The sequence below is a fragment of the Budorcas taxicolor genome, chromosome 24, assembly GCF_023091745.1.
Source record: "Budorcas taxicolor isolate Tak-1 chromosome 24, Takin1.1, whole genome shotgun sequence".
Classification (NCBI taxonomy): Eukaryota; Metazoa; Chordata; class Mammalia; order Artiodactyla; family Bovidae; genus Budorcas; species Budorcas taxicolor.
Genome location: NC_068933.1, coordinates 5,911,721 through 5,932,250, shown reverse-complemented (window position 1 = coordinate 5,932,250; position 20,530 = coordinate 5,911,721). Strand labels below are relative to the sequence as shown.

At 44.7% G+C, this 20,530-nt stretch overlaps 2 protein-coding genes across 4 annotated transcripts in view; one reads left to right on the top strand and one right to left on the bottom strand.

Annotated features, from left to right (window-relative positions):
• Positions 1-19,441, top strand: part of ANGPT2 (angiopoietin 2) — a 56,160-nt gene extending 36,719 nt beyond the window's left edge. Inside the window, exons 4-9 of the mRNA XM_052661249.1 lie at positions 2,200-2,432; positions 4,534-4,658; positions 10,008-10,109; positions 10,873-11,039; positions 15,612-15,742; positions 18,501-19,441. Of these exons, the coding sequence (XP_052517209.1) occupies positions 2,200-2,432; positions 4,534-4,658; positions 10,008-10,109; positions 10,873-11,039; positions 15,612-15,742; positions 18,501-18,661 (919 nt within the window). The 3' untranslated portion in view covers positions 18,662-19,441. The remainder of the gene's footprint in view (positions 1-2,199; positions 2,433-4,533; positions 4,659-10,007; positions 10,110-10,872; positions 11,040-15,611; positions 15,743-18,500) is intronic.
• Positions 1-20,530, bottom strand: part of MCPH1 (microcephalin 1) — a 227,715-nt gene that overhangs the window by 109,467 nt on the left and 97,718 nt on the right. The gene's annotated exons all lie outside the window — the stretch shown is intronic.

Here is a 20,530-nt window from a genome sequence, read left to right as displayed (position 1 = left end):
CTGCAATGCAGGAGATGCAAGAGACTCAGGTTCAATTCCTGAGTTGAGAAGACCCCCTGGAGAAAGAAATGGCAACCCACTCCAGTATTCTTGTCTGGAAAACTCCATGGACAGAGGAGCCTGGCAGGTACTGTCCATGGGGTTGCTAAGAGTCAGACATGACAAAGCAACCGAGCGCACACACCTGACTCAGACCGGAGCCACAGAACTGTTTCTGACGACCTGCAATAGTGAGATGTAGCTTTTATCAGCGGACTTACAAAAACTATACATAACGAATCTACACCTGCAGAAGAATAACCTTTTTAGCAGCTGCAGGAATCATATTCTCTTTTGACACAATATGAAATGAAATGGCAATAATGTGTTTCTTTTCTCAACAACTTTAAATAAATAATAAGGTCATGTTGATGATTTTATAGCGTTCAGTGAGTCTGGCATGCTGTCTTCAGGTACCTTAACATTTGAGGCTAGCCTAAGACGTGGACTAGCCTAAAGTTTCAGCTGCAGATTTCATCATTACAAAAATTCGTGAATGTGTTGCACATTTGACAGACCATATTTTAAAATATCTTCAATAGTTCTCACAAAGTGTGATCGCTTTCTTCGTGGAACATGAAGTACTTAATTCTTTTCCAGTGAAGTCAAAGTACTTAATAGCATCAACATCTTCCTGAAAATAACCATGAGATGAAGTTGAAAATTACTGTACTTTTTTCATCTTATCATTTCTTTCCTTCTAAAAATAGATGATTTAGGGGCTACTTATACCAGTTCAATTAAATTACAATTACCGATATATGATTCAGTTGTTACTGAAAAGCATTGTCATTTATGATGTCCCCTTCTGAAGACAGGCAATAAAAACACATAAAAGAAACATGATTCAGCCTTGATATTTCCCCACATTTCTCAACAGACCATGACTTACGTTAACACAAAGTTACACAGTACCAACGTCCAACTTCTATGGTGATGATCGAGCAGCTCATCCTGTGTCAGGAATCCAAGTGAGATGCTAACGAGCAGAGTGTCAGTGACACAGGCGTCCCCACGGCACCGCCCCCCCCCCCCCCCGCCCCCCATCTGCCCACACTGGCCAGGGCATTTGCTGCTCTGTGCAAAATTCTTGCTATAAATTTATCCTCATGTCTTATCCCACTTATTTAATTTCCTTTTATTAAAAAAAAAAAGCATAATACAACTCACTAAATTGACTGCAGAAGCCAGTGAAGGGGCCAGATGTGCATTTTGCAGGACACGGCTCTGAGATCTGATCTCTGAGACTCTTTTAAGCTTTACACACAGAGATACGTGGTCCTGCTCACAGCTAGTCTGGTCTGGGATGGCCTGAGGCTGGGCTTCACTCTTCAGCACCTGCTTGTATGTAATTTTGAGACTCAATCTTTAGGCAAGGATGTGACTGATCTCTGGATTATACTGGCAGAGATTTGGGAAAAAGAAAAAAATTGACAATTGGACTGTGATAAATTTAAGAGCTGCAACTGAATTTAATAATAATTAGTACTAATACTGATTATTAATGCTTATAGGTAAGACCTGGAATGGGTAGTTAGGCCCTTAGTTAGCTTAGTAATGTTCCCAAGGTTAAAGGTTCAGAAAATGTTACTGTCCCCCAAAAAGGAATAATAGACTCACAGATTATTTGAACTAGAAGGGGTCTCGGAGATCATCATCTAATCTAAAGCCTTCATTTTAGGTAGAGATTCATGACTGTAAGTGGACTTTCCCACAGATAGAGTAACACCAGGGGGGTTCACGTGCAGAGACGACATTCTCAGCCCGGAGCTCTCACCCCCAGGAGTTCCCAACACCGAGGGCACCTTCTCAACGCCCACGTTCCTCTTGAGAAAAACCATGGTCTCACAGGCAGTGCATGTGGAAACTTCTAGTCATGAACCTTACATTTTCACCAGGGCACTTTCTCTTCATGCCTATGTCATATCTGTGTTCTCTGTCTGATCTCAGCATGCTTGAGAGCCTCCTCATGGCTCTGGCAACATCTGATTACTTTATAACTTATGTGACATCTTACCAGAGGGCCATGCAGAAGCAGAAATTCCATAAATATAAATGACTGTATAAGGATTATGAAACTGATTAGATGTTTACCAAGCTCATGGCTTTGATGGTGATCAGAAAACCCTTCACTAACTAACAATTATGTCCCTTGACAAGCTTCCTGGAAAAGAAAGTCCTAGACATGGAAGACAAGCACATAGTTCAACTTCGGTCAATCAAAGAAGAGAAAGACCAGCTCCAGGTGTTAGTATCCAGGCAAAATTCCATCATTGAGGAACTGGAGAAGCAACTGGTGACGGCCACGGTGAATAACTCAGTTCTCCAAAAGCAGCAACATGATCTGATGGAGACAGTTAATAATTTACTGACTCTGATGTCAACATCAAACCGTAAGTCAAGTTTACATATAAGTTTTTCCTCTGTTTTGTCATTAGTCGGTGAAACTTCAAAAATTCATCGAAAAAACACAAAAAACCTTTCATTTTCCAAGAAAGGCACTATTTCTCTCACTATTTCTCTTATTTCATATGAATACTTTATAGGGCCTCAATATGGAACCAATTAAACAGAAGGAGAGAGCGGGGAAGGGCAATATATATTTATACTAATTAAATATTATGAGGCAAACCACCTCAAACCACCTTTTGTTCCTGGGCTCGGAGAGCCTTCCTTCAGTTAGTTCCACTGCTAACACAGGTGTCTAGGGCTGGCCGAGTTACTACACCACGTGCTTAGTTGCTCAGTCGTGTGCAACTCCTTGAGACCCCATGGACTGCAAGCCGCCAGACACCTCTGTCCATGGAGATTCTCCAGGCAAAAAATATTGCAGTGGGTTGCCATTTCCTTCTCCATTACTAAAGCAGAGTGAATATTTTTTTATTTTTTAGGAGAGAAGAACAATACTAGGCCCATAGGGTTGTTGTGAAGGTTAAATGAGACAATGCTTGCGTTAAGACCGGTATCCAAGAAATGCCAAGGTCCTGCTCTCACACACCCGTAACGGCATCTCTTCTTCCTTATTCCTGTTTTATATCCTTCAACTTCCATATTAGAGGGAAGCAGGGATACATCTTCCATCATTAACTAGAGAGATGATACCCAACCTGGGCGGTATTTTAAGATTGCTTTTTCTCAAACACTGGGTCTAGCTCTTACTATGGCCTGTTGCACAGAGCCCTTCCAAACGTTTTCGTTCGACACAGAGGCACTTTACATGTGACTCACGTAGAGATATTTCTTCATTTCGGTAAGAAGTTTGTTCTCACGTTTCCCTTGAGTCATACAGTTATGCCCACTTCAGTAACAGAGACGTTTAAACAAGGTTTCTACTTAAACCAGGAAGCAGACGAACAAGCATGACCTGTGCTACGTGGCGGGTCTGCACTGCATGCCTTCCAAAGAGAGTCACACTCCTTTGTAATTTTGAAAAATTTGCATTTTTTCACACGTGTAGAAAAGGAAAAGACAGTCACCTGATGCCTGGTAGGACCAAGACAGTGTGAGGTGCCAGCTTTGATGAGCCAAAGCAGAGGAAAACCACACAGCTCAGATCCTGGCAGAAACAAGCAGCAAGGAGACAGGCGGCAGGACGAGCTTGGTTTGCCCGCTTGCCTCGGCCGGCGGGTGGACGGAGCCCCGGCCCGAGCAGCCTGCCAGCCCCACCTGGTCCAGAGCCTGGGGCGCTGGTCAGTCTCTAGAAGGAAGATAAACACATACCTGCAAGAACAGATGCACACAAACATTTTTTTTTTTTAATGTGGCAAAAAAAAAAAAAAAAGGATTGGGAAGTCTGTTGAGACTGAAACAAAAAATTTGAAAGAATTTCATAGTCCTAGACGTTTTACACTTTCAAGGAAGAATTTCAAAGACACAGATAAATAAATTTTAGGTTCCTGTTTAACACATGGCGGACTACAGTCCATGGGATCGCAGAGTCAGACACGATTGAGCGATTAACACTTTCATTATACTTTAAGACAAGCTACTGTGAGATGGTTGCTAAAAATCCAAAGAATACTGAGGAGTCTTCACCCAATGGTCTAAAGAAATATTACTATCTCAACAGTTGGCCTCAGATGCACAAGAAGAAAACAATCCCCCCCCCGAGCCTAACTGGCGAGTGGCGGTGGGTCTAGGCACTGCAGAGCCAGCACCCTTTTAGGCACGCTCTTTATTCTTTCCCAATCGCTTTATCTGAGTCTACTCAAGATGAAAGACTTTTTCACAAGTAACAGTTTGCAAAGAGGGACTCCAAAGTACTTGCATTACGTACAGCTGATGGGAAGGAAAACGAAGTGTGGATTATTGGTAGTGACCTTTGAGAATTAATACCAAACAGGCTGAAAGAGGAACTTTATCAGAAAGGCTTAAGAAACTAGCATCTCACGCTAACAATTCAAATGTGATACAATCACAAGTGCATCTCAAAATACTCAGCTTTTATCTTTTCACAAACTCCTCTTAAAAGCTTTCCTATTTTTTGAAAAACAGCCTCATACTCGCTTGCCAAGGACGAGCAAATCATCTTCAGAGACTGCGGGGAAGCATTCAAATCGGGACTGACCACCAGCGGCGTCTACACACTGACGTTCCCTAACTCCACGGAGGAGATCAAGGTAAGGCGCTGCCTCCCGTTTTCAGCCCCCTGGCTTGAAGCAGGTGGTTTCAGAAGCCGAGCAGCTGCATACACAGTTCTCACACCATGCCAGCGGCATGCAGAGCAAAGCAAGAGACACTGACCACGAGCGACTCGGAGCCCCGCCGCTGGGTCCCCAGCACTGACGGTGCTCATGAACGATGCAGAAACAGCCATCCCGTTCTGTGCGTCCACCTCCCGTGTAACATGATCTGCTTGTGCCCCCCTTGCATTTGGCTTGGCCACGCATCCTGTCAGTTGTTTGTCTTGAAGTGTCAGACTCTCTTTGTTAGTTGTAAAGAAAATGTTTTCCAAAATCTGAGAGTTTCAATAACCATAGTTTATGCATCAGTCCTTATTTCATGTAACAATGGTTGGTATTTCATTCAAAAAAAAAAGCTCATTCAGTTTGCAACTAAAAGTCACAGTTTCTCTCTTTGAGACAGCCACAGGCACTTTGATGTGCAGAAATGATCAATACCCACTTCCATTTCATCAAACGGAATAGGAAAAACAGACATGCAGCAGTAGAGGTTTAATAAAATTCATCATTTTTACTGCTTCGTCAGGGACATCCTGAGGTGACACTGGCTTTTCTCCTCCAGTTGCACGTGTGTGACTGAGGAACACGGTGACGGTGTCCGTTGTTGGTTCATTCCAGGGTGCTGGCAGTTTCACCCGCTAGTCCTTTCGTACCATCTGCGCAAACACCATCACAGCCCTGAAGGCTGTGGACTTGCTGCAGAGGGGCTTAGGGACCCTGGCGTAGGCTGTTCTTACCCCCTCTGATGGGCTTTTCTTCCCAAGTATGTGCATAAGTGAACCAAGAACCAGAACTTACCATAACGAGAAGGCGGTGTACAGTTTAACTTGGTGTTCTTGGTTATGCTGGATTTTTCAGGAGTGTGGCTCCTGAATTTGCTGCGGGAGACGTTAAGCTTTAAATGGGGGTGGGTGGGGGTGGGAAGGCAGAGTCACTTCCCCAGGGAATATTTCAATGTGGCTTCTATAAGGTAAAACAGCCTTACACAAGAATCAGTATGAAGCACTATATAACTGTGAGACGACTGTATTTGTTAAATGCCTATAAATATGTTTACAACTAACTGTAAAAGCAGCTACAAACTGAATGAACGGAAACACTTACGGAAACGGCACTCAACGCTGCATCAAAATGAAAATGTTAGAGGTTCCTGAAAGTATTAGCCTTTTGAACTCAGGATTATCCTCAGTATTTAACATGGTGATAGAGAAAAACACTTTATAAAGAATACAAACATCAAGGTTATATATAAAGACATGGAATTTGAAACAGTAACATACGCTTGATTACGAACTGAAAAGATAAACAGTCAATTTATCTTGAATAATACTTTGCAAAGAAATCTAATTCATTCATGGTGTTCTAAGTCAACCTTGAAAGCCAGTTAATGTCCTAGCACCCTAGAAGCAGTGCATTAGGGGGAGGAAAAAAAAACCCAAACTCAAACAGTCTGTTGCCAATGAAAAAGTAATGAGCAGACTCTGTACTAAGCCTTTCAGTCCCCTTCGCTCTCTGGTTTTCAGGCCAACTTCTTATACGCTATTATCTGTCACCAGATGTTGGTCTGCCCTTGGTCTGGAGGCAGGGGGACGGCAGGACAGGAGTGACAGGAGGAGGAAGGGGACGGAGAATGAAGTGGAATGACCCCAAACAGACCCAGAGGGACCAGCCGCCCTACTGTGGTGTCACGCTTCCTGCCTCACTGCGTGTCCCTGCCCCAGTGGCTGTACCAGCCCAACAGCCTCAGTGTTGGAAGAGGATGATATATGGCTCTGGGCTGATGGAGTCTCAGGTGATGGCTGGAAGCGTTAGCATTTACACGCCCTTTTACACACATGCGGTAAAAACAACTCACTGAACAGCAGGGAACAACAAGCTCTGAAACCCCCATTTTTTCATCTCTAAGATATATGGTCCAGATTAAGTTACCTCTGGATTCCCCACCAGACTTCAGGCTCCATGATTCACAGCCTGAGAAAGTCTGATAGACTTGGGCTTAAACTCTGACTCTGCCGGCGTGTGCCTCTCGGCAAGTCACTGCCCTGCCTGCAGCCTCTGCTCCCTCATCTGTGATGTGCCGCGGGCTCCCCTGTCTCACAGAGCAGTTTCGGGGTGATGCTGGAGGTGAGCACGGAAGACAGGGCTCGGTGCCCGCCATCCAGTCGATGTACGAGAAGCGTGACTGTTCTGGCTGCCCCCAAGAGCCACGAGGGCCTTCCCTGGTGGCTCAGTGGTAAAGAATCTGCCTGCAATGCAGGAGACTCGGGTTCGATCCCTGGGTCAGGAAGATCCCCTGGAGAAGGAAATGGCCACCCACTCCAGTATTCTTGCCTGGGAAGTCCCAAGGACAGAGAAGCCTGGAGGGCTAGAGTCTGTGGGGTCGCAAAAGAGTTGGACATCCCTTTGCGACTAAATAGCAATAACAAAGGGCCATGGACAACTTCTCTGCAGGGCGGGGCACTCAAACTCACTCTGAATCTTCCAATTCAAGAAAAGGATGCTCAACAGCTCTCTGGGCAGATCTTTCCCAAAGAAGCTTAAATATTTCAACTAGAATTCATTAGATTTTTGTACAAGACAGACATTGCATGGTGGCATTTATCAGAAGCATTGTTGTTTTTGCTTTTAAGAGACACAGTGGTTTCCTTCCCTAAATTTCACAGGATACCTGACTCCTAACGTTTTTCCGTTTGCTGTTTAATAACTCTTTCACCATGGCCTCAAGAGCTGAAGCGTGACATTTTAATCGAATGTTATTTGCTCAAAGACATCAAACTTGAGAGCAAGATACCCGCCCTCGGGTCTGGGGCATTATCTGGGGACTTCTGCTTTTCTGACCCTGATGCAATCTGCTCCATCATTTTCATCAGTACCTCCTGGCTACATGGAGAGCTCCACTGGAGCACGATCTTCCTCTGGAAGCAGGATGAGCCAACTAGCCATAATGCTTCAGTTTTTATAAGTGCTGTTTTTTTTTTTTTTCTTCCCTTCAAGCTGGACAAATATTTTAAAATGTTCTCATGATCCTATCATTGCCCCTAATGGGGTTAGAGGATAGTATGGCTCAGACCCCAGACCTTTGTCTTGAGTGATTTCTGTAACAAGATGGAATCATTCTCTGATTTAAATATCAGTAACTCATCAGGGTGATTTTGACACTGAAGAACTGAGTGTCAAGGAATGAGGACAGGCTCACTGACAACAGCATGCAGGCCCTTAACCCCTGGCACACCTTTTAGGGTAGGAGAGTCCACGTGTGTGCACGTGACTGCTCAGACCAATGGAGCTTATTCAGCTAATTTACTAGAAGGATCTTCTAAAAGACATGTTGACAGAAGTCGGTGGTACTGACCATCTCATGGACCAGAGGCAAGTGAGAGGCAGGATTATTCCTGAACTGACTTCAGTGTGGAGCTGGGTGGAGGGACTTCTGGCCTATTAACAAAAGAGCCAAGCTTCTCTGTGTTTGGAAGCATGTGTGTGAGTTACTCAGTCGTGACTCTGAAAGGTCCCACGCTTTGTCACCATAGCCATTTCCTTCTCCAGATCTTCCTGACCCAGGGATCAAAGCTGGGTCTCCTGCATCGCAGGCAGACTCTTTACTGTCTGAGCCACGAGGGAAGCCCATCTGGGAAGCACGAGGGAAGCCCATCTGGGAAGCACGAGGGAGTAGAAAACACATCGCAGAATCAGGAATTAAACAGGCTTTATTCAAATCCTATATGCCAACGCTTACTAGCTGAATGACTCTGATCAGCTTAACCTGACTTTGCCAAATATTTTCTCCTTTCGAAAATGTAGAATTAAGAGTATCACAGCAAAGTTGCCGTGAGATCATAGATAATACATACAAGGAACCCAGCCTGGTGCTTGGAATGGAGTGATGCAGAGCAATGATAATGATTAATAACAACATGAGTTCAGAGCGATAAGGGGTTATCTTAAGCAGATCGATTTCATATGGCTGATTAATTTAAGTGGGGAAATCATTTCATTCCTGATAAATAAAATTTTCTTTCACGGAACACATGTTTCCAAACATAAGGATCACCAGGAAGGCGACCCGGGCTGAGTGACGGTGCTGGGGAGAGCCTGGAAAGGTGGTAGAGAGAGGGGGACAGGCGATCTGGCGCTGGGCTCCAGCCGCTGCGCTCGGCTGGCTCAGAACAGGCTGGCAGACAAGTGCACTCAGTGAAGGGACAGGCCTGGGTGCAGTCTGGGTGTACCGTTAGCCCCCAGTCCCTAGGATTTCAGCTCAAGAAGCAGTACGGTTCACATTTAAACTTACTCTGCCAAAACCACCTCCAAAATTATCCCCAAAGACCGTGGAGGACAAGAAAGAAAGAATACTTCTCATTGGTTTTGAACCTTAACTTTCATATTTACTACCTTGGAGGCTGTAGGGAAATTAATCTTAACTTTTTGGAAAACGTCTTCGTTCTACTGTAATCTCATTATTTAAAACTATTTGTGTAATCTTATTTTCAGGGGTTTTTAATTTCATAATAAAATTCCAGCTGAGGTGAAATTAAGCATGGATGCTCTTAGATCAAGAAGGAATCCCATGTCCTGAGCAAAGTTTAAACCCACCAAGCCCATTTAAAAGCAGAAATCAAAAGAGTAGGGAAGTGAAACAACAGGGGCCGTGAGCAAGGCAGAGAGAAGCATGAGGTCGGGGTCTGTAGGCGGAACCGCCAGGCCCCGCTTGGTTCACACACAAAGCCTCCAGTCCCTCCTTCTGAGGGGTGAACCATGGAACCTGACCTTGATTCCACACTCAGAGGAAGCCTAACAGCTCCACGGCATCACAGCAGTCTTAGAAGCTCTGCAATCCAAGAGTCTCCCTTTTACACAACTCTCTGGAGAGGTGATTGGGACTGGCAGCCACCATAAAGGTTTTCAGGGATGTGGACACAAAGCAATAGATCTCTGCAGGCTGGAGATGAGAGATTTGGAGCCAATCAGCCAACGTGTCCCATTCCAGCAAACCTCTAAGGAACAGAGATCTCTGGGTCAGCTGTCGGGGTGGGGCTCTAGCCTAGAACAGATGATGACAAGGTCCTATTTTCATCCACACGTCGTGTTATGTTACTGTTTACTTTTCATCATCATTTTAAATTCATGGTTTTCAATTTCCTTAAAATCCTTCGCCTCTTGGAAGACCACAGAGATTTACCCCAGAGAACCCCATCAGCTCTGGCCGTATTCTAAGTATCTCTGTTCATCTCGTTTCTGTTATGTAAGTCCGGACGTTTCCCAGGCAGTAACTGTGCGTTCCCGTTGCAGGCTTACTGTGACATGGAAACGGCTGGAGGTGGGTGGACAGTTATTCAGCGACGTGAAGATGGCAGTGTTGATTTTCAGAGGACTTGGAAAGAATATAAAGTGGTATGGATATTCTTTAAACCATCTGAAAATAATTTTCCTTGTGAAAACTAACTTTGAGAATGTGCAGGACTACCACCACAAATCTAAAACTAACCAATGATTTTTGACCATTTTTTTTGTTTTGAAACCAAAAAGATCTTTCTAACTGGTGCTTCTGTCACCACGTTAAAGAATGGTCCAGTCGCTGTAACGTAAATGAAGCATCAAAACAAAGGCATGCGAAAGCTAGTGGGCTCAGCATTTCTAGGGGTAGACTACTTCACAGCATCTCACACCTCTACAAACTAAGGTGTTTATAGTGATGCTTCTGTTTTAAGATTTTTTTTGATGTGGACCATTTTTTTTAAGTCTTTATTGAATTTGTTACAACACTGATTCTGTTTTATGTTTGGCTTTTGGCCACCAGGCATGCAGGATCTGAGCTCCCCAACCAGGGACTGAACCCAGACCCCTTGCATTGGAAAGTGAAGCCTCAAGCACTGGACCAGCAGGGAGGTCCCTATGACAATGTTTCTACTGGGGGTTCTCCAAGTTGTTCTAATTATTCCAATACCAATCTCCTTCTGGTAACAGCTTAGCTTCTTAAAAATGATTTTTTAAAAACCTTATATGGAAGGTCCCAAAGTTTCACAGCACAGGAAGGAATTTCTGCTGAATGTCTGATGCTTGTTCTATGTTAAGTTGATGGACTACTGATTTCAAATATGTGAAGGGGGAAAAGAAAAATAAGTGAAGTAAGCGACCTTTTCAACTTGAATTTCAGGGATTCGGGAACCCTTCGGGTGAACACTGGCTGGGAAATGAGTTTGTTTCGCAAGTGACTGGTCAGAAACGCTACGTGCTGAAAATACACCTAAGAGACTGGGAAGGGAACGAGGCGTACTCGCTGTATGACCACTTCCATCTCTCGAGTGAAGAGCTCAACTACAGGTGAGGAAATTACATGCCACTGAAGCGAGTTAAAAGACTTGCTGGAAGTCAGAAGCCCACTGTATTAACCAGAATCTGAATGACTCACAGGCTACCTTAATCGGGAAAAGCAGCTTGTCTCTCAGTTCTTTGCTGCCCTCAGCCAAGTGTCTCTAGTTTTAGCAGTCTAACGATACAAGGGGAGCTTTATGAGACAGAATCGTGCCTGTTGTGTCTGCTCTGTACCCTCAGAGCACAGATGAACCCTGCCTGGCAGGTAATTATTTGCAGAATAAATGCATGTTGTGTCCTTATTATAAGATATCATGCCAATAACACAGCAGATGTATGTGTGTGTGAGCTGCTCAGTTGTGTCCAACTCTTTGCGACCCCACAGACTGTAGCCCACCACGCTCCTCTATCCATGGAATTCTCCAGGCCAGGATACCAGAATGAGTAGCCATTTCCTTCTCCAGGAGATCTTCCCAATCCAGGAACTAAACTTGGGTCTCCTGCATTTGGCAGGCAGAGTCTTTACCGTCTGAGCCACAGGGAAGCCTAGCAGATGCATGAGTATGCTGTTTCCCTCCAGAAGGTTTTAAAAGTTAAATCTATCTTTGTGAAGTTCAACCACATTCAGTTGCTGCGTTCCGCTCCACACTCAAGAGAGGCATGACTAGCTAGGTGGTTGGGCAGCTGGGTCCTCTGCCCTGGGCTGCAGGAAGACGGGCTGGTTTGCAGCTTGGCTTCAGTATTTGCATCCTCCCACCTGCTTGGCGGAGCTAATCTCAAATGTTCCAAGAAAAGCATGCACAGTTCTGAGTGGGAACTGGCTCTCTGGCGCTAGAGTGGCCTGAGAGTGGAGGCAGAGCAAAGGGGCCCTGCACCCTGCTGTGCGAGGCCAGGGCAGTGCAGGGGTCGGGGCATCTCGCTGTCACGCGGGGGCTCAGGACGCCTGTCGCTGGTGGGGCTCAGGGGGACGGGGTGCCTGCAGGTGACCCAGGAACTGGTCTGGGAAGATACAACACAAGGGGTCAGGTGCCAGCACATCCTGACGGGGTCTAGAAGGCACCGGCTGGGGAAGAATGGAGGGGGAGGCGCGGCTCCAGGGGCCGCAGGGCACACGTGAGACATCTACTCTGCTGTCAGGCAAAAGAGAAGGTCCACAGCGGCGTCACAGGAGACAGACGTCAGCTGGCCTGCAGTCCTGGCTGACTTCCACTGACGCCCAATACAGAGCCTCTGCTCAATGAAAATCCCAAGGCCTTAGTAGTCTGGGGGTGGCGGGGGGGAACCTGTGATTTTTAAAGTCCTTGAGCTGGCTTCTCGGGGAGGCCGCAACGGATAGCTCGAGAAAAAACAGGCTGAAAGCCGGCCTGCTGACAGCTACCTGAGATGTGCACAACGTCCAGTGTCCTGCTGAACGGTGGGCCAAAATTCAGAAGCATTTCTGAAGACATAATTTCTGACAAGCTTTGACACGACTTCTAAGAAGTCAGCCACTGGCTCTCATCACACACAGAGCCGGGCTGCCCAGGGTGGACTGGGGCTCAGACAAGTGAAAAGATAGGTGTCTGGGCTGCAGTGCAGTCCCAGGGGACTCTAAAGAGACCAAAAACTCAATGAAGTTTTAGACATGAGTGGCTGGTCACTGTTTTACCTCCAAGCTAAATATTTTTCCAACTGGCAACAGTTAGAACTCTACAACAGAGAAATTAAAAAGACAGAAAGAACACAAAAATTAAGGATTAGACTATTTACACAAGAAGATTTTACAAAATGGGTCATTACCCTTGTATGCTGACATTATAAAAATATTTTAAACTGTGATGGTTCTTAACAGATATTTCCTTTAGAAACGCAATCAATTTTTAGATACATGATATAAAAAAGCCCATATTTGTTTAAAGCTCAGTTGAATTTACTTGACATTATAGGGCAGATACTACATTGAAAAAATTATTATCCTGATAAAACATGTCAATGTGGTAAGAAAACTGGGATGTGACTAATACTTGAAATAACTATAGATACTTCAGAACACCAACTGCATGTAGCAGTTGTTTTTTGCTAAAGGAACTTTCCCCAAATGTTAGAAAACTGAAAAAAATACATGTTATAGGGATGTATCAGTGCATCAATAGAATATGATTCTTTTTACTAAAACTAAGAACTATTTGTATATTAAACCTTAAGAATTGGTCACTTTTGTGGTAAAGAACTGCCTGCCAATGCAGGAGATGTAAGAGAAGTGGGTTCGATCCCTGGGTCGGGAAAATCCCCCGGAGAAGGAAATGGCAACCCGCTCCAGTGCTCTTGCCTGGGGAATCCAGAGGATCCTGGTAGGCTACAGTCCCTAGGGCCACAAGAAGTTGGACATGATCGAAGTGAGTGAGCACACACACACCAACATTCTGGCAGTTCCATACAAGCACTAAGATTTAATTACTAAACATCGGCATTACCTCTCTCACCATCCCACTGTGGTATAGAAGTGATGGGTACCAATTTACAGCAATTTCGAGAATGTGGCTATTCTTGAAAAAGTTCTGAAAAAAGCCAGCTTTATCCAGTGGGCCACATAACAGAAGGCTCTAAAGGGAGCCATTCATCTTAGTCCTGCCTGCGATTAATGAGACGGGCCGGGACAGAAACTTAAGTCCTTCTGTTATACGGCAGCCTGGACGGGAGGGGAGCATGGATACACGCACATGGATGGCCGAGCGCCTTTGCTGTCCCCCTGAGACTATCACAACATTGTTAATTGGCTATACCCCAAATACAAAAGTTTAAAAGAAAAAGGAAAGTGCTTCAAAAGCCCAGAGAGGAGCAGAACTGACGTGAACACGTTACACCAGCATACAGAGGTTGTGCTAGAGCCCGGGGTCATGACTGGAACACAAGAGGGGCCTGAAATCAAGAAATTCAGTCCCTGCTTTGTGATGAGGTTTTCAGAGTTACAATATTACAAACAATTAAAAAATCTGAGTTACTGACACAGAAGTTACTCAGGGGTAATGTTTTATGGAACCTACTGGGTGAGGTCCCAGGCGCCCTCAACGACTTCCTTCATAACCACACTCTGGGTGCCCCAGTGTGGAGCCCTCACAGAAGGGAAGCTGTGACCAATCCCCTCTCTGCCACATATGGTGTGTCACTCTGGGCGAGTTCCTGTCTCTGAACCTCAGCCGTCCTACCTGTGACACTGCGTGTGCCGCACACCCACCTTGGGGCTGTTCTGGGCACTGATACTCACGCGTGGGAGTGCGTGGTGTGGGCACTGAGAGACAGGTCCCAGGCCAACCTTTCCTTCCGGCTCCACCTTCTGTTCCAAAATGAATTTCAAGAAACTGTACTCCTTCCAAGATAGCTGCCAGCACACGTGACCTGGTGTTCACAAGACGAGTGGCGTCTGCGGGGCTTAGAGAACAGGAGCGTCCCCAGGACGGGAGACTCAGCGACCCTGGCCCCAAGGCCCGCACGGCAACACAGGCTTGGCGCAGGCTCTCGCGCCCCCTGGACCCTGCCTCCCTGGCCCGGGCTCCCCTGGAATGGGGCACACCCACCCCTGGCACTGCTCCCCTCCTCCTGGGCAGGCATGCTGCTGGGGGGAGCCAGATTTTTGCAATCTCCTAAAAGCCAGAGCGCAAAAGAATTAATGCTTTTGAACTGTGGTGCTGAAAAAGACTTGACACTCGCTTGGGCTGCAAGGAGATCCAACCAGTCCATCCTAAAGGAAATCAACCCTGAATATTCACTGGAAGGACTGATGCTGAAACTGAAGCTCCAATACTTTGGCCACCTGATGTGATAAGCTGACTCACTGAGAAAGACTCTGATGCTGGGAAACACTGAAGGCAGGAGGAGGGGATGACAGAGGATGAGATGGTTGGATGACATCACCGACTCGATGGACATGAACTTGGGCAAACTCTGGAGATGGTGAGGAACAGGGAAGCCTGGCGTGCTGCAGTCCACGGGGTTGCAGAGTTGGACACAATTTGGCGACTGAACAAAAAGCCTGGGCCATCGTCTAGAGTTTAGTGAATAGTACGCTTACTGTTTCTCAGTCTGGCAGGTTTATTACAATACTGTTCACAAATGAGGCCAAGCAGCTACAGGCGTTGTTTTCTACATGGTTCACTAGACTTCTACACCAAGTGCAACGCTCCTTCCTGGTCTGCTGCCCTCCCCACCCACACTGGTCATCTCGGGCCTTTGATTACTATTTCCATGATATGGAAAGAGGATCCCTTCACAACGTATTTTCCCCTCTTTTGTTTATCTGAAAGCAGCAGGAAAATAAATTATAGGGCCCCGAAGTCCCTGCTGATGCTTGTGCAAGTGATACGCGGTGAAGGTTTCATGAAAACATTCCTCTTTGCCTAAGGGTTTGATGATAAGTTGGTTCCTGTTTATACCAGCACAAAAACATTTTGTCCCGGGTATGCATTAGTGCGCTAACCAGCATAGCACACGCTTCTGTAGAATGAAATTCTTCATTGTAAAAAACTTTCTACTATGATAAATCAACCACCCAAGCCAATTATGTTTTGCCTTTTTTTTTTTCTGTTTTTCTCTGCGTGCTCACAGGATTCACCTCAAAGGCCTCACAGGGACAGCCGGCAAAATAAGCAGCATAAGCCAGCCAGGAAATGACTTTAGCACGAAGGATGCAGACAACGACAAATGCATTTGCAAATGCTCACAGATGCTCACAGGAGGTGGGAGGACTCTTCTCTCTTCCTATTTGTGTTGGCAAGGAAAGGTTTCAGAGAGTGAAAGGTTGGCTATTCAGACTGCAACCTGTGATCGGTGAGAGTGTCCAAATTTCATAACTAGACAGACTTGCTCAATGCGGGGAGGTTTGTTTTTCACTTTTTCGGACTGTTGAGTTTTACACACGAATGTGATATGGAGCTAGAATTGTCGCTAGGCCAACTGTGTCTCCTCAGGACCTGGCCCTGGCAGGGAGAGGGGCCATGTGACCCTGAGCAAGCTCTCCTGAGCTTGTGCTGAATATCAGATGTTAGAAAGATGGTTTAATTCCACCTTGCTGTATTAGAAAGGTTAAGAATTCAAATTGGCAACAAAGCAGTGACGTGGATTCATTAGTATAGGAATGTTTCCAATGAATAACTTATAGTTTAAACAAGAATTTTTCAGTTTGTTAAAAAGATGTCATTAAAATATAGCAAACACTTATAATGCAAAGAAAATAACTAAACAAACTCCTTTTCTGTGCATCAAATTAAAATGAATGATAGTCCAGTTTAAATTAAGGCCTTTATTTTCAGGCTGTTCTTGCCTTCTATTGATACCTTCCATGGTAGATCTCTCAAAATAAAAAAGAAACCACATTCAAAAACAAATCCGATATAACAGTCACTTAAATGGCTAGATGAGTTCTCAGAAGCATGTCAGAGTTTAGTGATAGGGACCAACTGTTAGGAAACCTATTCTTCTGATTCCTAAAACTTTTAAAGTGGAATAACCAGAGCCAGTTAATTGTGACTGAGACCAGACAAAAGTCTGGCAAATGCTGTCAAAGTTAGTTCTTAAAAACACTGAAAGATTGAAATCAGCAACGAAAATTCTGCCAACAGTGCAGACTAAATGTAGAGGCAAACAGGAAACTGGCAGTGTTGAATTTGTAGAGGCCATGAATTGTATCACCAAAAATTCATTCATTACCCACCCAGGAAAACCAGAGGAAAGAGCTGGGGTCCATAAATCTTACAAACATGAGGGACTGCGTCAACAAGAAAAGGATCTAAACTTACCGTATGTTAGCACTGCAGTTAAGAACTGTTTACAGGCAAAAGGATTTATTTAAGAAAATAATTTGAAATAAAGTAATTTTCAAGTCTTTCAATGATACTGAGAGACCGAGGCTCCATTAAGAAACTCAGTCTTTCGGTTCCTTAGAGAATGTATTTTATGTATAAGTACATGGTGGTAACGTAAGCCTTCCTTATTAGCCAGGCCCCCTTCAGTAATTATTTCAACCAGAGAACGCTATTATGCGGATTGTGTAAAAGCTGCCTGTCTCCCCCATCGACCATAATAATCCCTTTTAAAGCCAACCAGGGGAAGGAGGTGGGGCAGTGAGCCCTTTGGAATCCTTCCTGTTTGCCATTCCCACACTGAGCCCAGCTGTCCATCGGGCGACAGCGGTTTTCAGACCACCCGAACGTCAGGAGCTACTCAGGAGAGCATCAGTGCATTAATAACCAAGGAAACAACAGATTTATTTACTCAGATTAAGATTTAGGGCTGAGAGTGAAAGTGGAAAGCAGACGGGAGAGAAGAAATGCAGCCCGAGAGAGAGAGTGTAGAGGTCAGATTCCAAGCTGTGGTCTGGACCACGGAGAAGCCAGCTAGATTTTTGCATGTATAGTAAATTCAATAGCTGAGTCAGGCAGCAGGCTGTGGAATGGACAGACTCATAAGTGTGTAATATTCCTGAATATTATGAAGGATTATGAGCCTCACACACAGACGTCTTATTAAATCAACATTAATCTGAATCAAGTAATGGAGCTGTTACCCCCAGGAAAGAGTTTAGGCATCTGGATGGAATAATTGGTGACCACAGAGCAGCATGTGAGTATCAGAATAGAATATACGCACCAGAATACTTTTAAAGAAATAAAACAGGCCCTATCAATACTTGCCCTGAGGTAATGGTCACATTATTTCTTTTACTAGGTTTGGCGATATCAAGAATAGTTGTTATTTTTTTCTGTATTTTAAAATTTTATACAAATGGCATCAACTGTGTATGTCCTCCCAACACAATATGAAGATTTATCTGGATTAAGGCATGTAGATTGAGGTCACTCCTCTCCTCACAAACCCAAGGCCTTGGGGAATGGCGTTACCCCAGACTAGTCCTTCACGTGTAGGTGTGGACGCCCCCCGAGACCCCCACTTTACTTTAGGGCACACACCACTACAGCCTTAAATTTCCTTTTTGTTTCTGGGACTTGAAGATTTGCTTTTTATCTAGCTCCACTGAGTACTTAAAATCTAGGGCTACGCTTTCAACAAAAAGGCTTTCTTTGTTAGCGGGAGGGCAGCCTGAATCGGTCCGGTCCACCGTGTGGCTGGGACAGGACGGACGGTGAGCCTGGCCCCATGAGACCCAGCCACCCGTTCTGCAGGCTCTGACCCTCCCCACTTTCAGCTGTGCCCTGGCTCTCCCAGCCATGTTGGCGGGTGACTGGCCCTTCCCCACAGCACAGAGGAGTAAGGAAGTTCCTAAGAACGTGTGCTTTAGGGAGCCATGGTCCAACCAGCGCAGAGGTGGAGAGCCACGCTCCCCCCCGCCAGGCGGCTCTCCCCACACTCAAGAGCAGCCCCAGGCGCACGCTTCACAGGCCTGGGATGTGACTCTCCGAACAGCTGGCATTTCCCACTCAACGGTGAGACCGTCAGGGCTGCCTGGCTCCTAATTCCTTCTGTGCTTTCCTTTCACAGGCTGGTGGTTTGATGCCTGTGGTCCTTCCAACCTGAATGGAATGTACTACCCACAGAGGCAGAACACAAATAAGTTTAACGGTATTAAGTGGTACTACTGGAAGGGCTCGGGCTACTCACTCAAGGCCACGACCATGATGATCCGTCCAGCAGATTTCTAAACTCTGGCACACACCTGAGGGACAATGTCTTGCCCTGTTTCCAGAGACCTGCTCCCCGAGCACTAAAAGACTGCGCGCTGTCTCCGCATCTGCCTTGGACGGACTGCCCGCTCTCGGTGCGGCAGGGGCCGTGAGCTCCCAGTGCAAGCCCCGTGAGGCTTATCCCTTGAACCTGCATCACTCAGTGAACCGACGCACAACCCCAGACAAGCCACAGCCTGGTGTGGTGACCCGGCAGAAAGCCTTCGGGGAGATAAATTTAAGCTCGCGAACGAGACTGACAATTTACAGACTCTGTTGTCACAACCAAGAATGTTATGCGCGAGTTGATCAGTAAATAACTGGAAAACAGAACACTTATGCTGTGTAGTAGAGATAACCTTGGAACTGCATTTTTCCAAGCACTGTTTATAGACTGTGTAAATATCTATATGTCCTAAATTCAGCATCGCTATCATAATTAAGAGGAAGAAAAAATTCTGCAAGCCATAAAAATACATTATATATTCAGGGATTTTTGTGAGAAGGGGTTATTAGTAGTTTTAATATTTGGAGAAGGAAAAACATAGCTAATGCATTTTCATGCCTCCTCTCAGGAGCTTTAAATTTTCATTTTGAGAACAGCATATTTACGTGTGTATTGACAGCTTAGTTTTAAGTTAATGCTCAAATATATATATTTCAAAGTTTCCATGGCGAAAACTTTCAGGATCTCTGAAATTATTAATAGAAACATGTGTTCTTTTAGTATATATGAAGATTGTACTATTTTTTCCTGCCTTGCTGTTAAATATGAAGGTATTTTTAGTAATTAAATATAACTTATTAGGTGAGATGACCACATTTAACTTCTATGACAATATTTACAGCATTGTAATTTGATTCTGAAACAAATGATTGTGCTTCATGATAAGGAAAATCTTGATTTTTAATGAAGAAAATTATACATTTAATTTCATGACAAATAGGCTTTCCTATCTTTTACTTACTATTCTAGAACAGAAGTCTTGTTTCTCTTCTACCAAGATGTAATTTTAGGGAAGTAGGCTACAATGTAGTTTGTGGTTGAGAAACCTTTCCATTTGAAATACTTACAAAGCTTTACTTCTCAAGCTAGATTCACCCCACAAGTTAGTGAGGGGAAAACCGTAATTTGCATCAGTAACAATAACTTAAATCCTACTAAACCAGCAGTCAACTTTAAAAAAAGTGTTCTGGAGTGCAAAACCAAAATCTGATATTTATATAATAGTATATGCAAATATTTACAGAACATTTCGAGAGCACAGATTTAAGCTCAGGACTGTGAAAACTCCTAGAGTTTTAACTCTGTTAAAGTTCCAGGATACAATTAATACTAATGACATTTGTGTAATGCACCATAATTTGGAAGCCATTTCTCATATATTCACATTTGAGTCAGACGTTAGGAAACTTAGAGCCAAGTCTGCAGCCAGCGTTTACCTGTATCTGTCTCACCTCACCCTGTTCTCCCACTACATTTTTTCTTATCTAATTTATTTCATCCCCACATCTCCCCTTTCTGAACTCAGTTTCATAACACCCAGGTGTTGCTGAGCAGACTCTGAACACATTTGTATCTTCCCAACAAATACATTAACAAGCAAGTAACCTCCCGTCTCAGAACAGCTACTCAGTGCGTGTAAGAAAGCACTGTACGTTTAACAGAGGTTGACTGCACACACGGCTTTGCACCGAGCTAAAAAACATCTGATGATAAGAAAATATCCCTGCTCCAGAAGAAACCATATGGTTCATAATATCTCAATGACCATATGACAGATGCTGAGGTGGGGAAACGGAAATACAGGAAGAACCGGCAACAATACACTTAATTTACAGCACTTG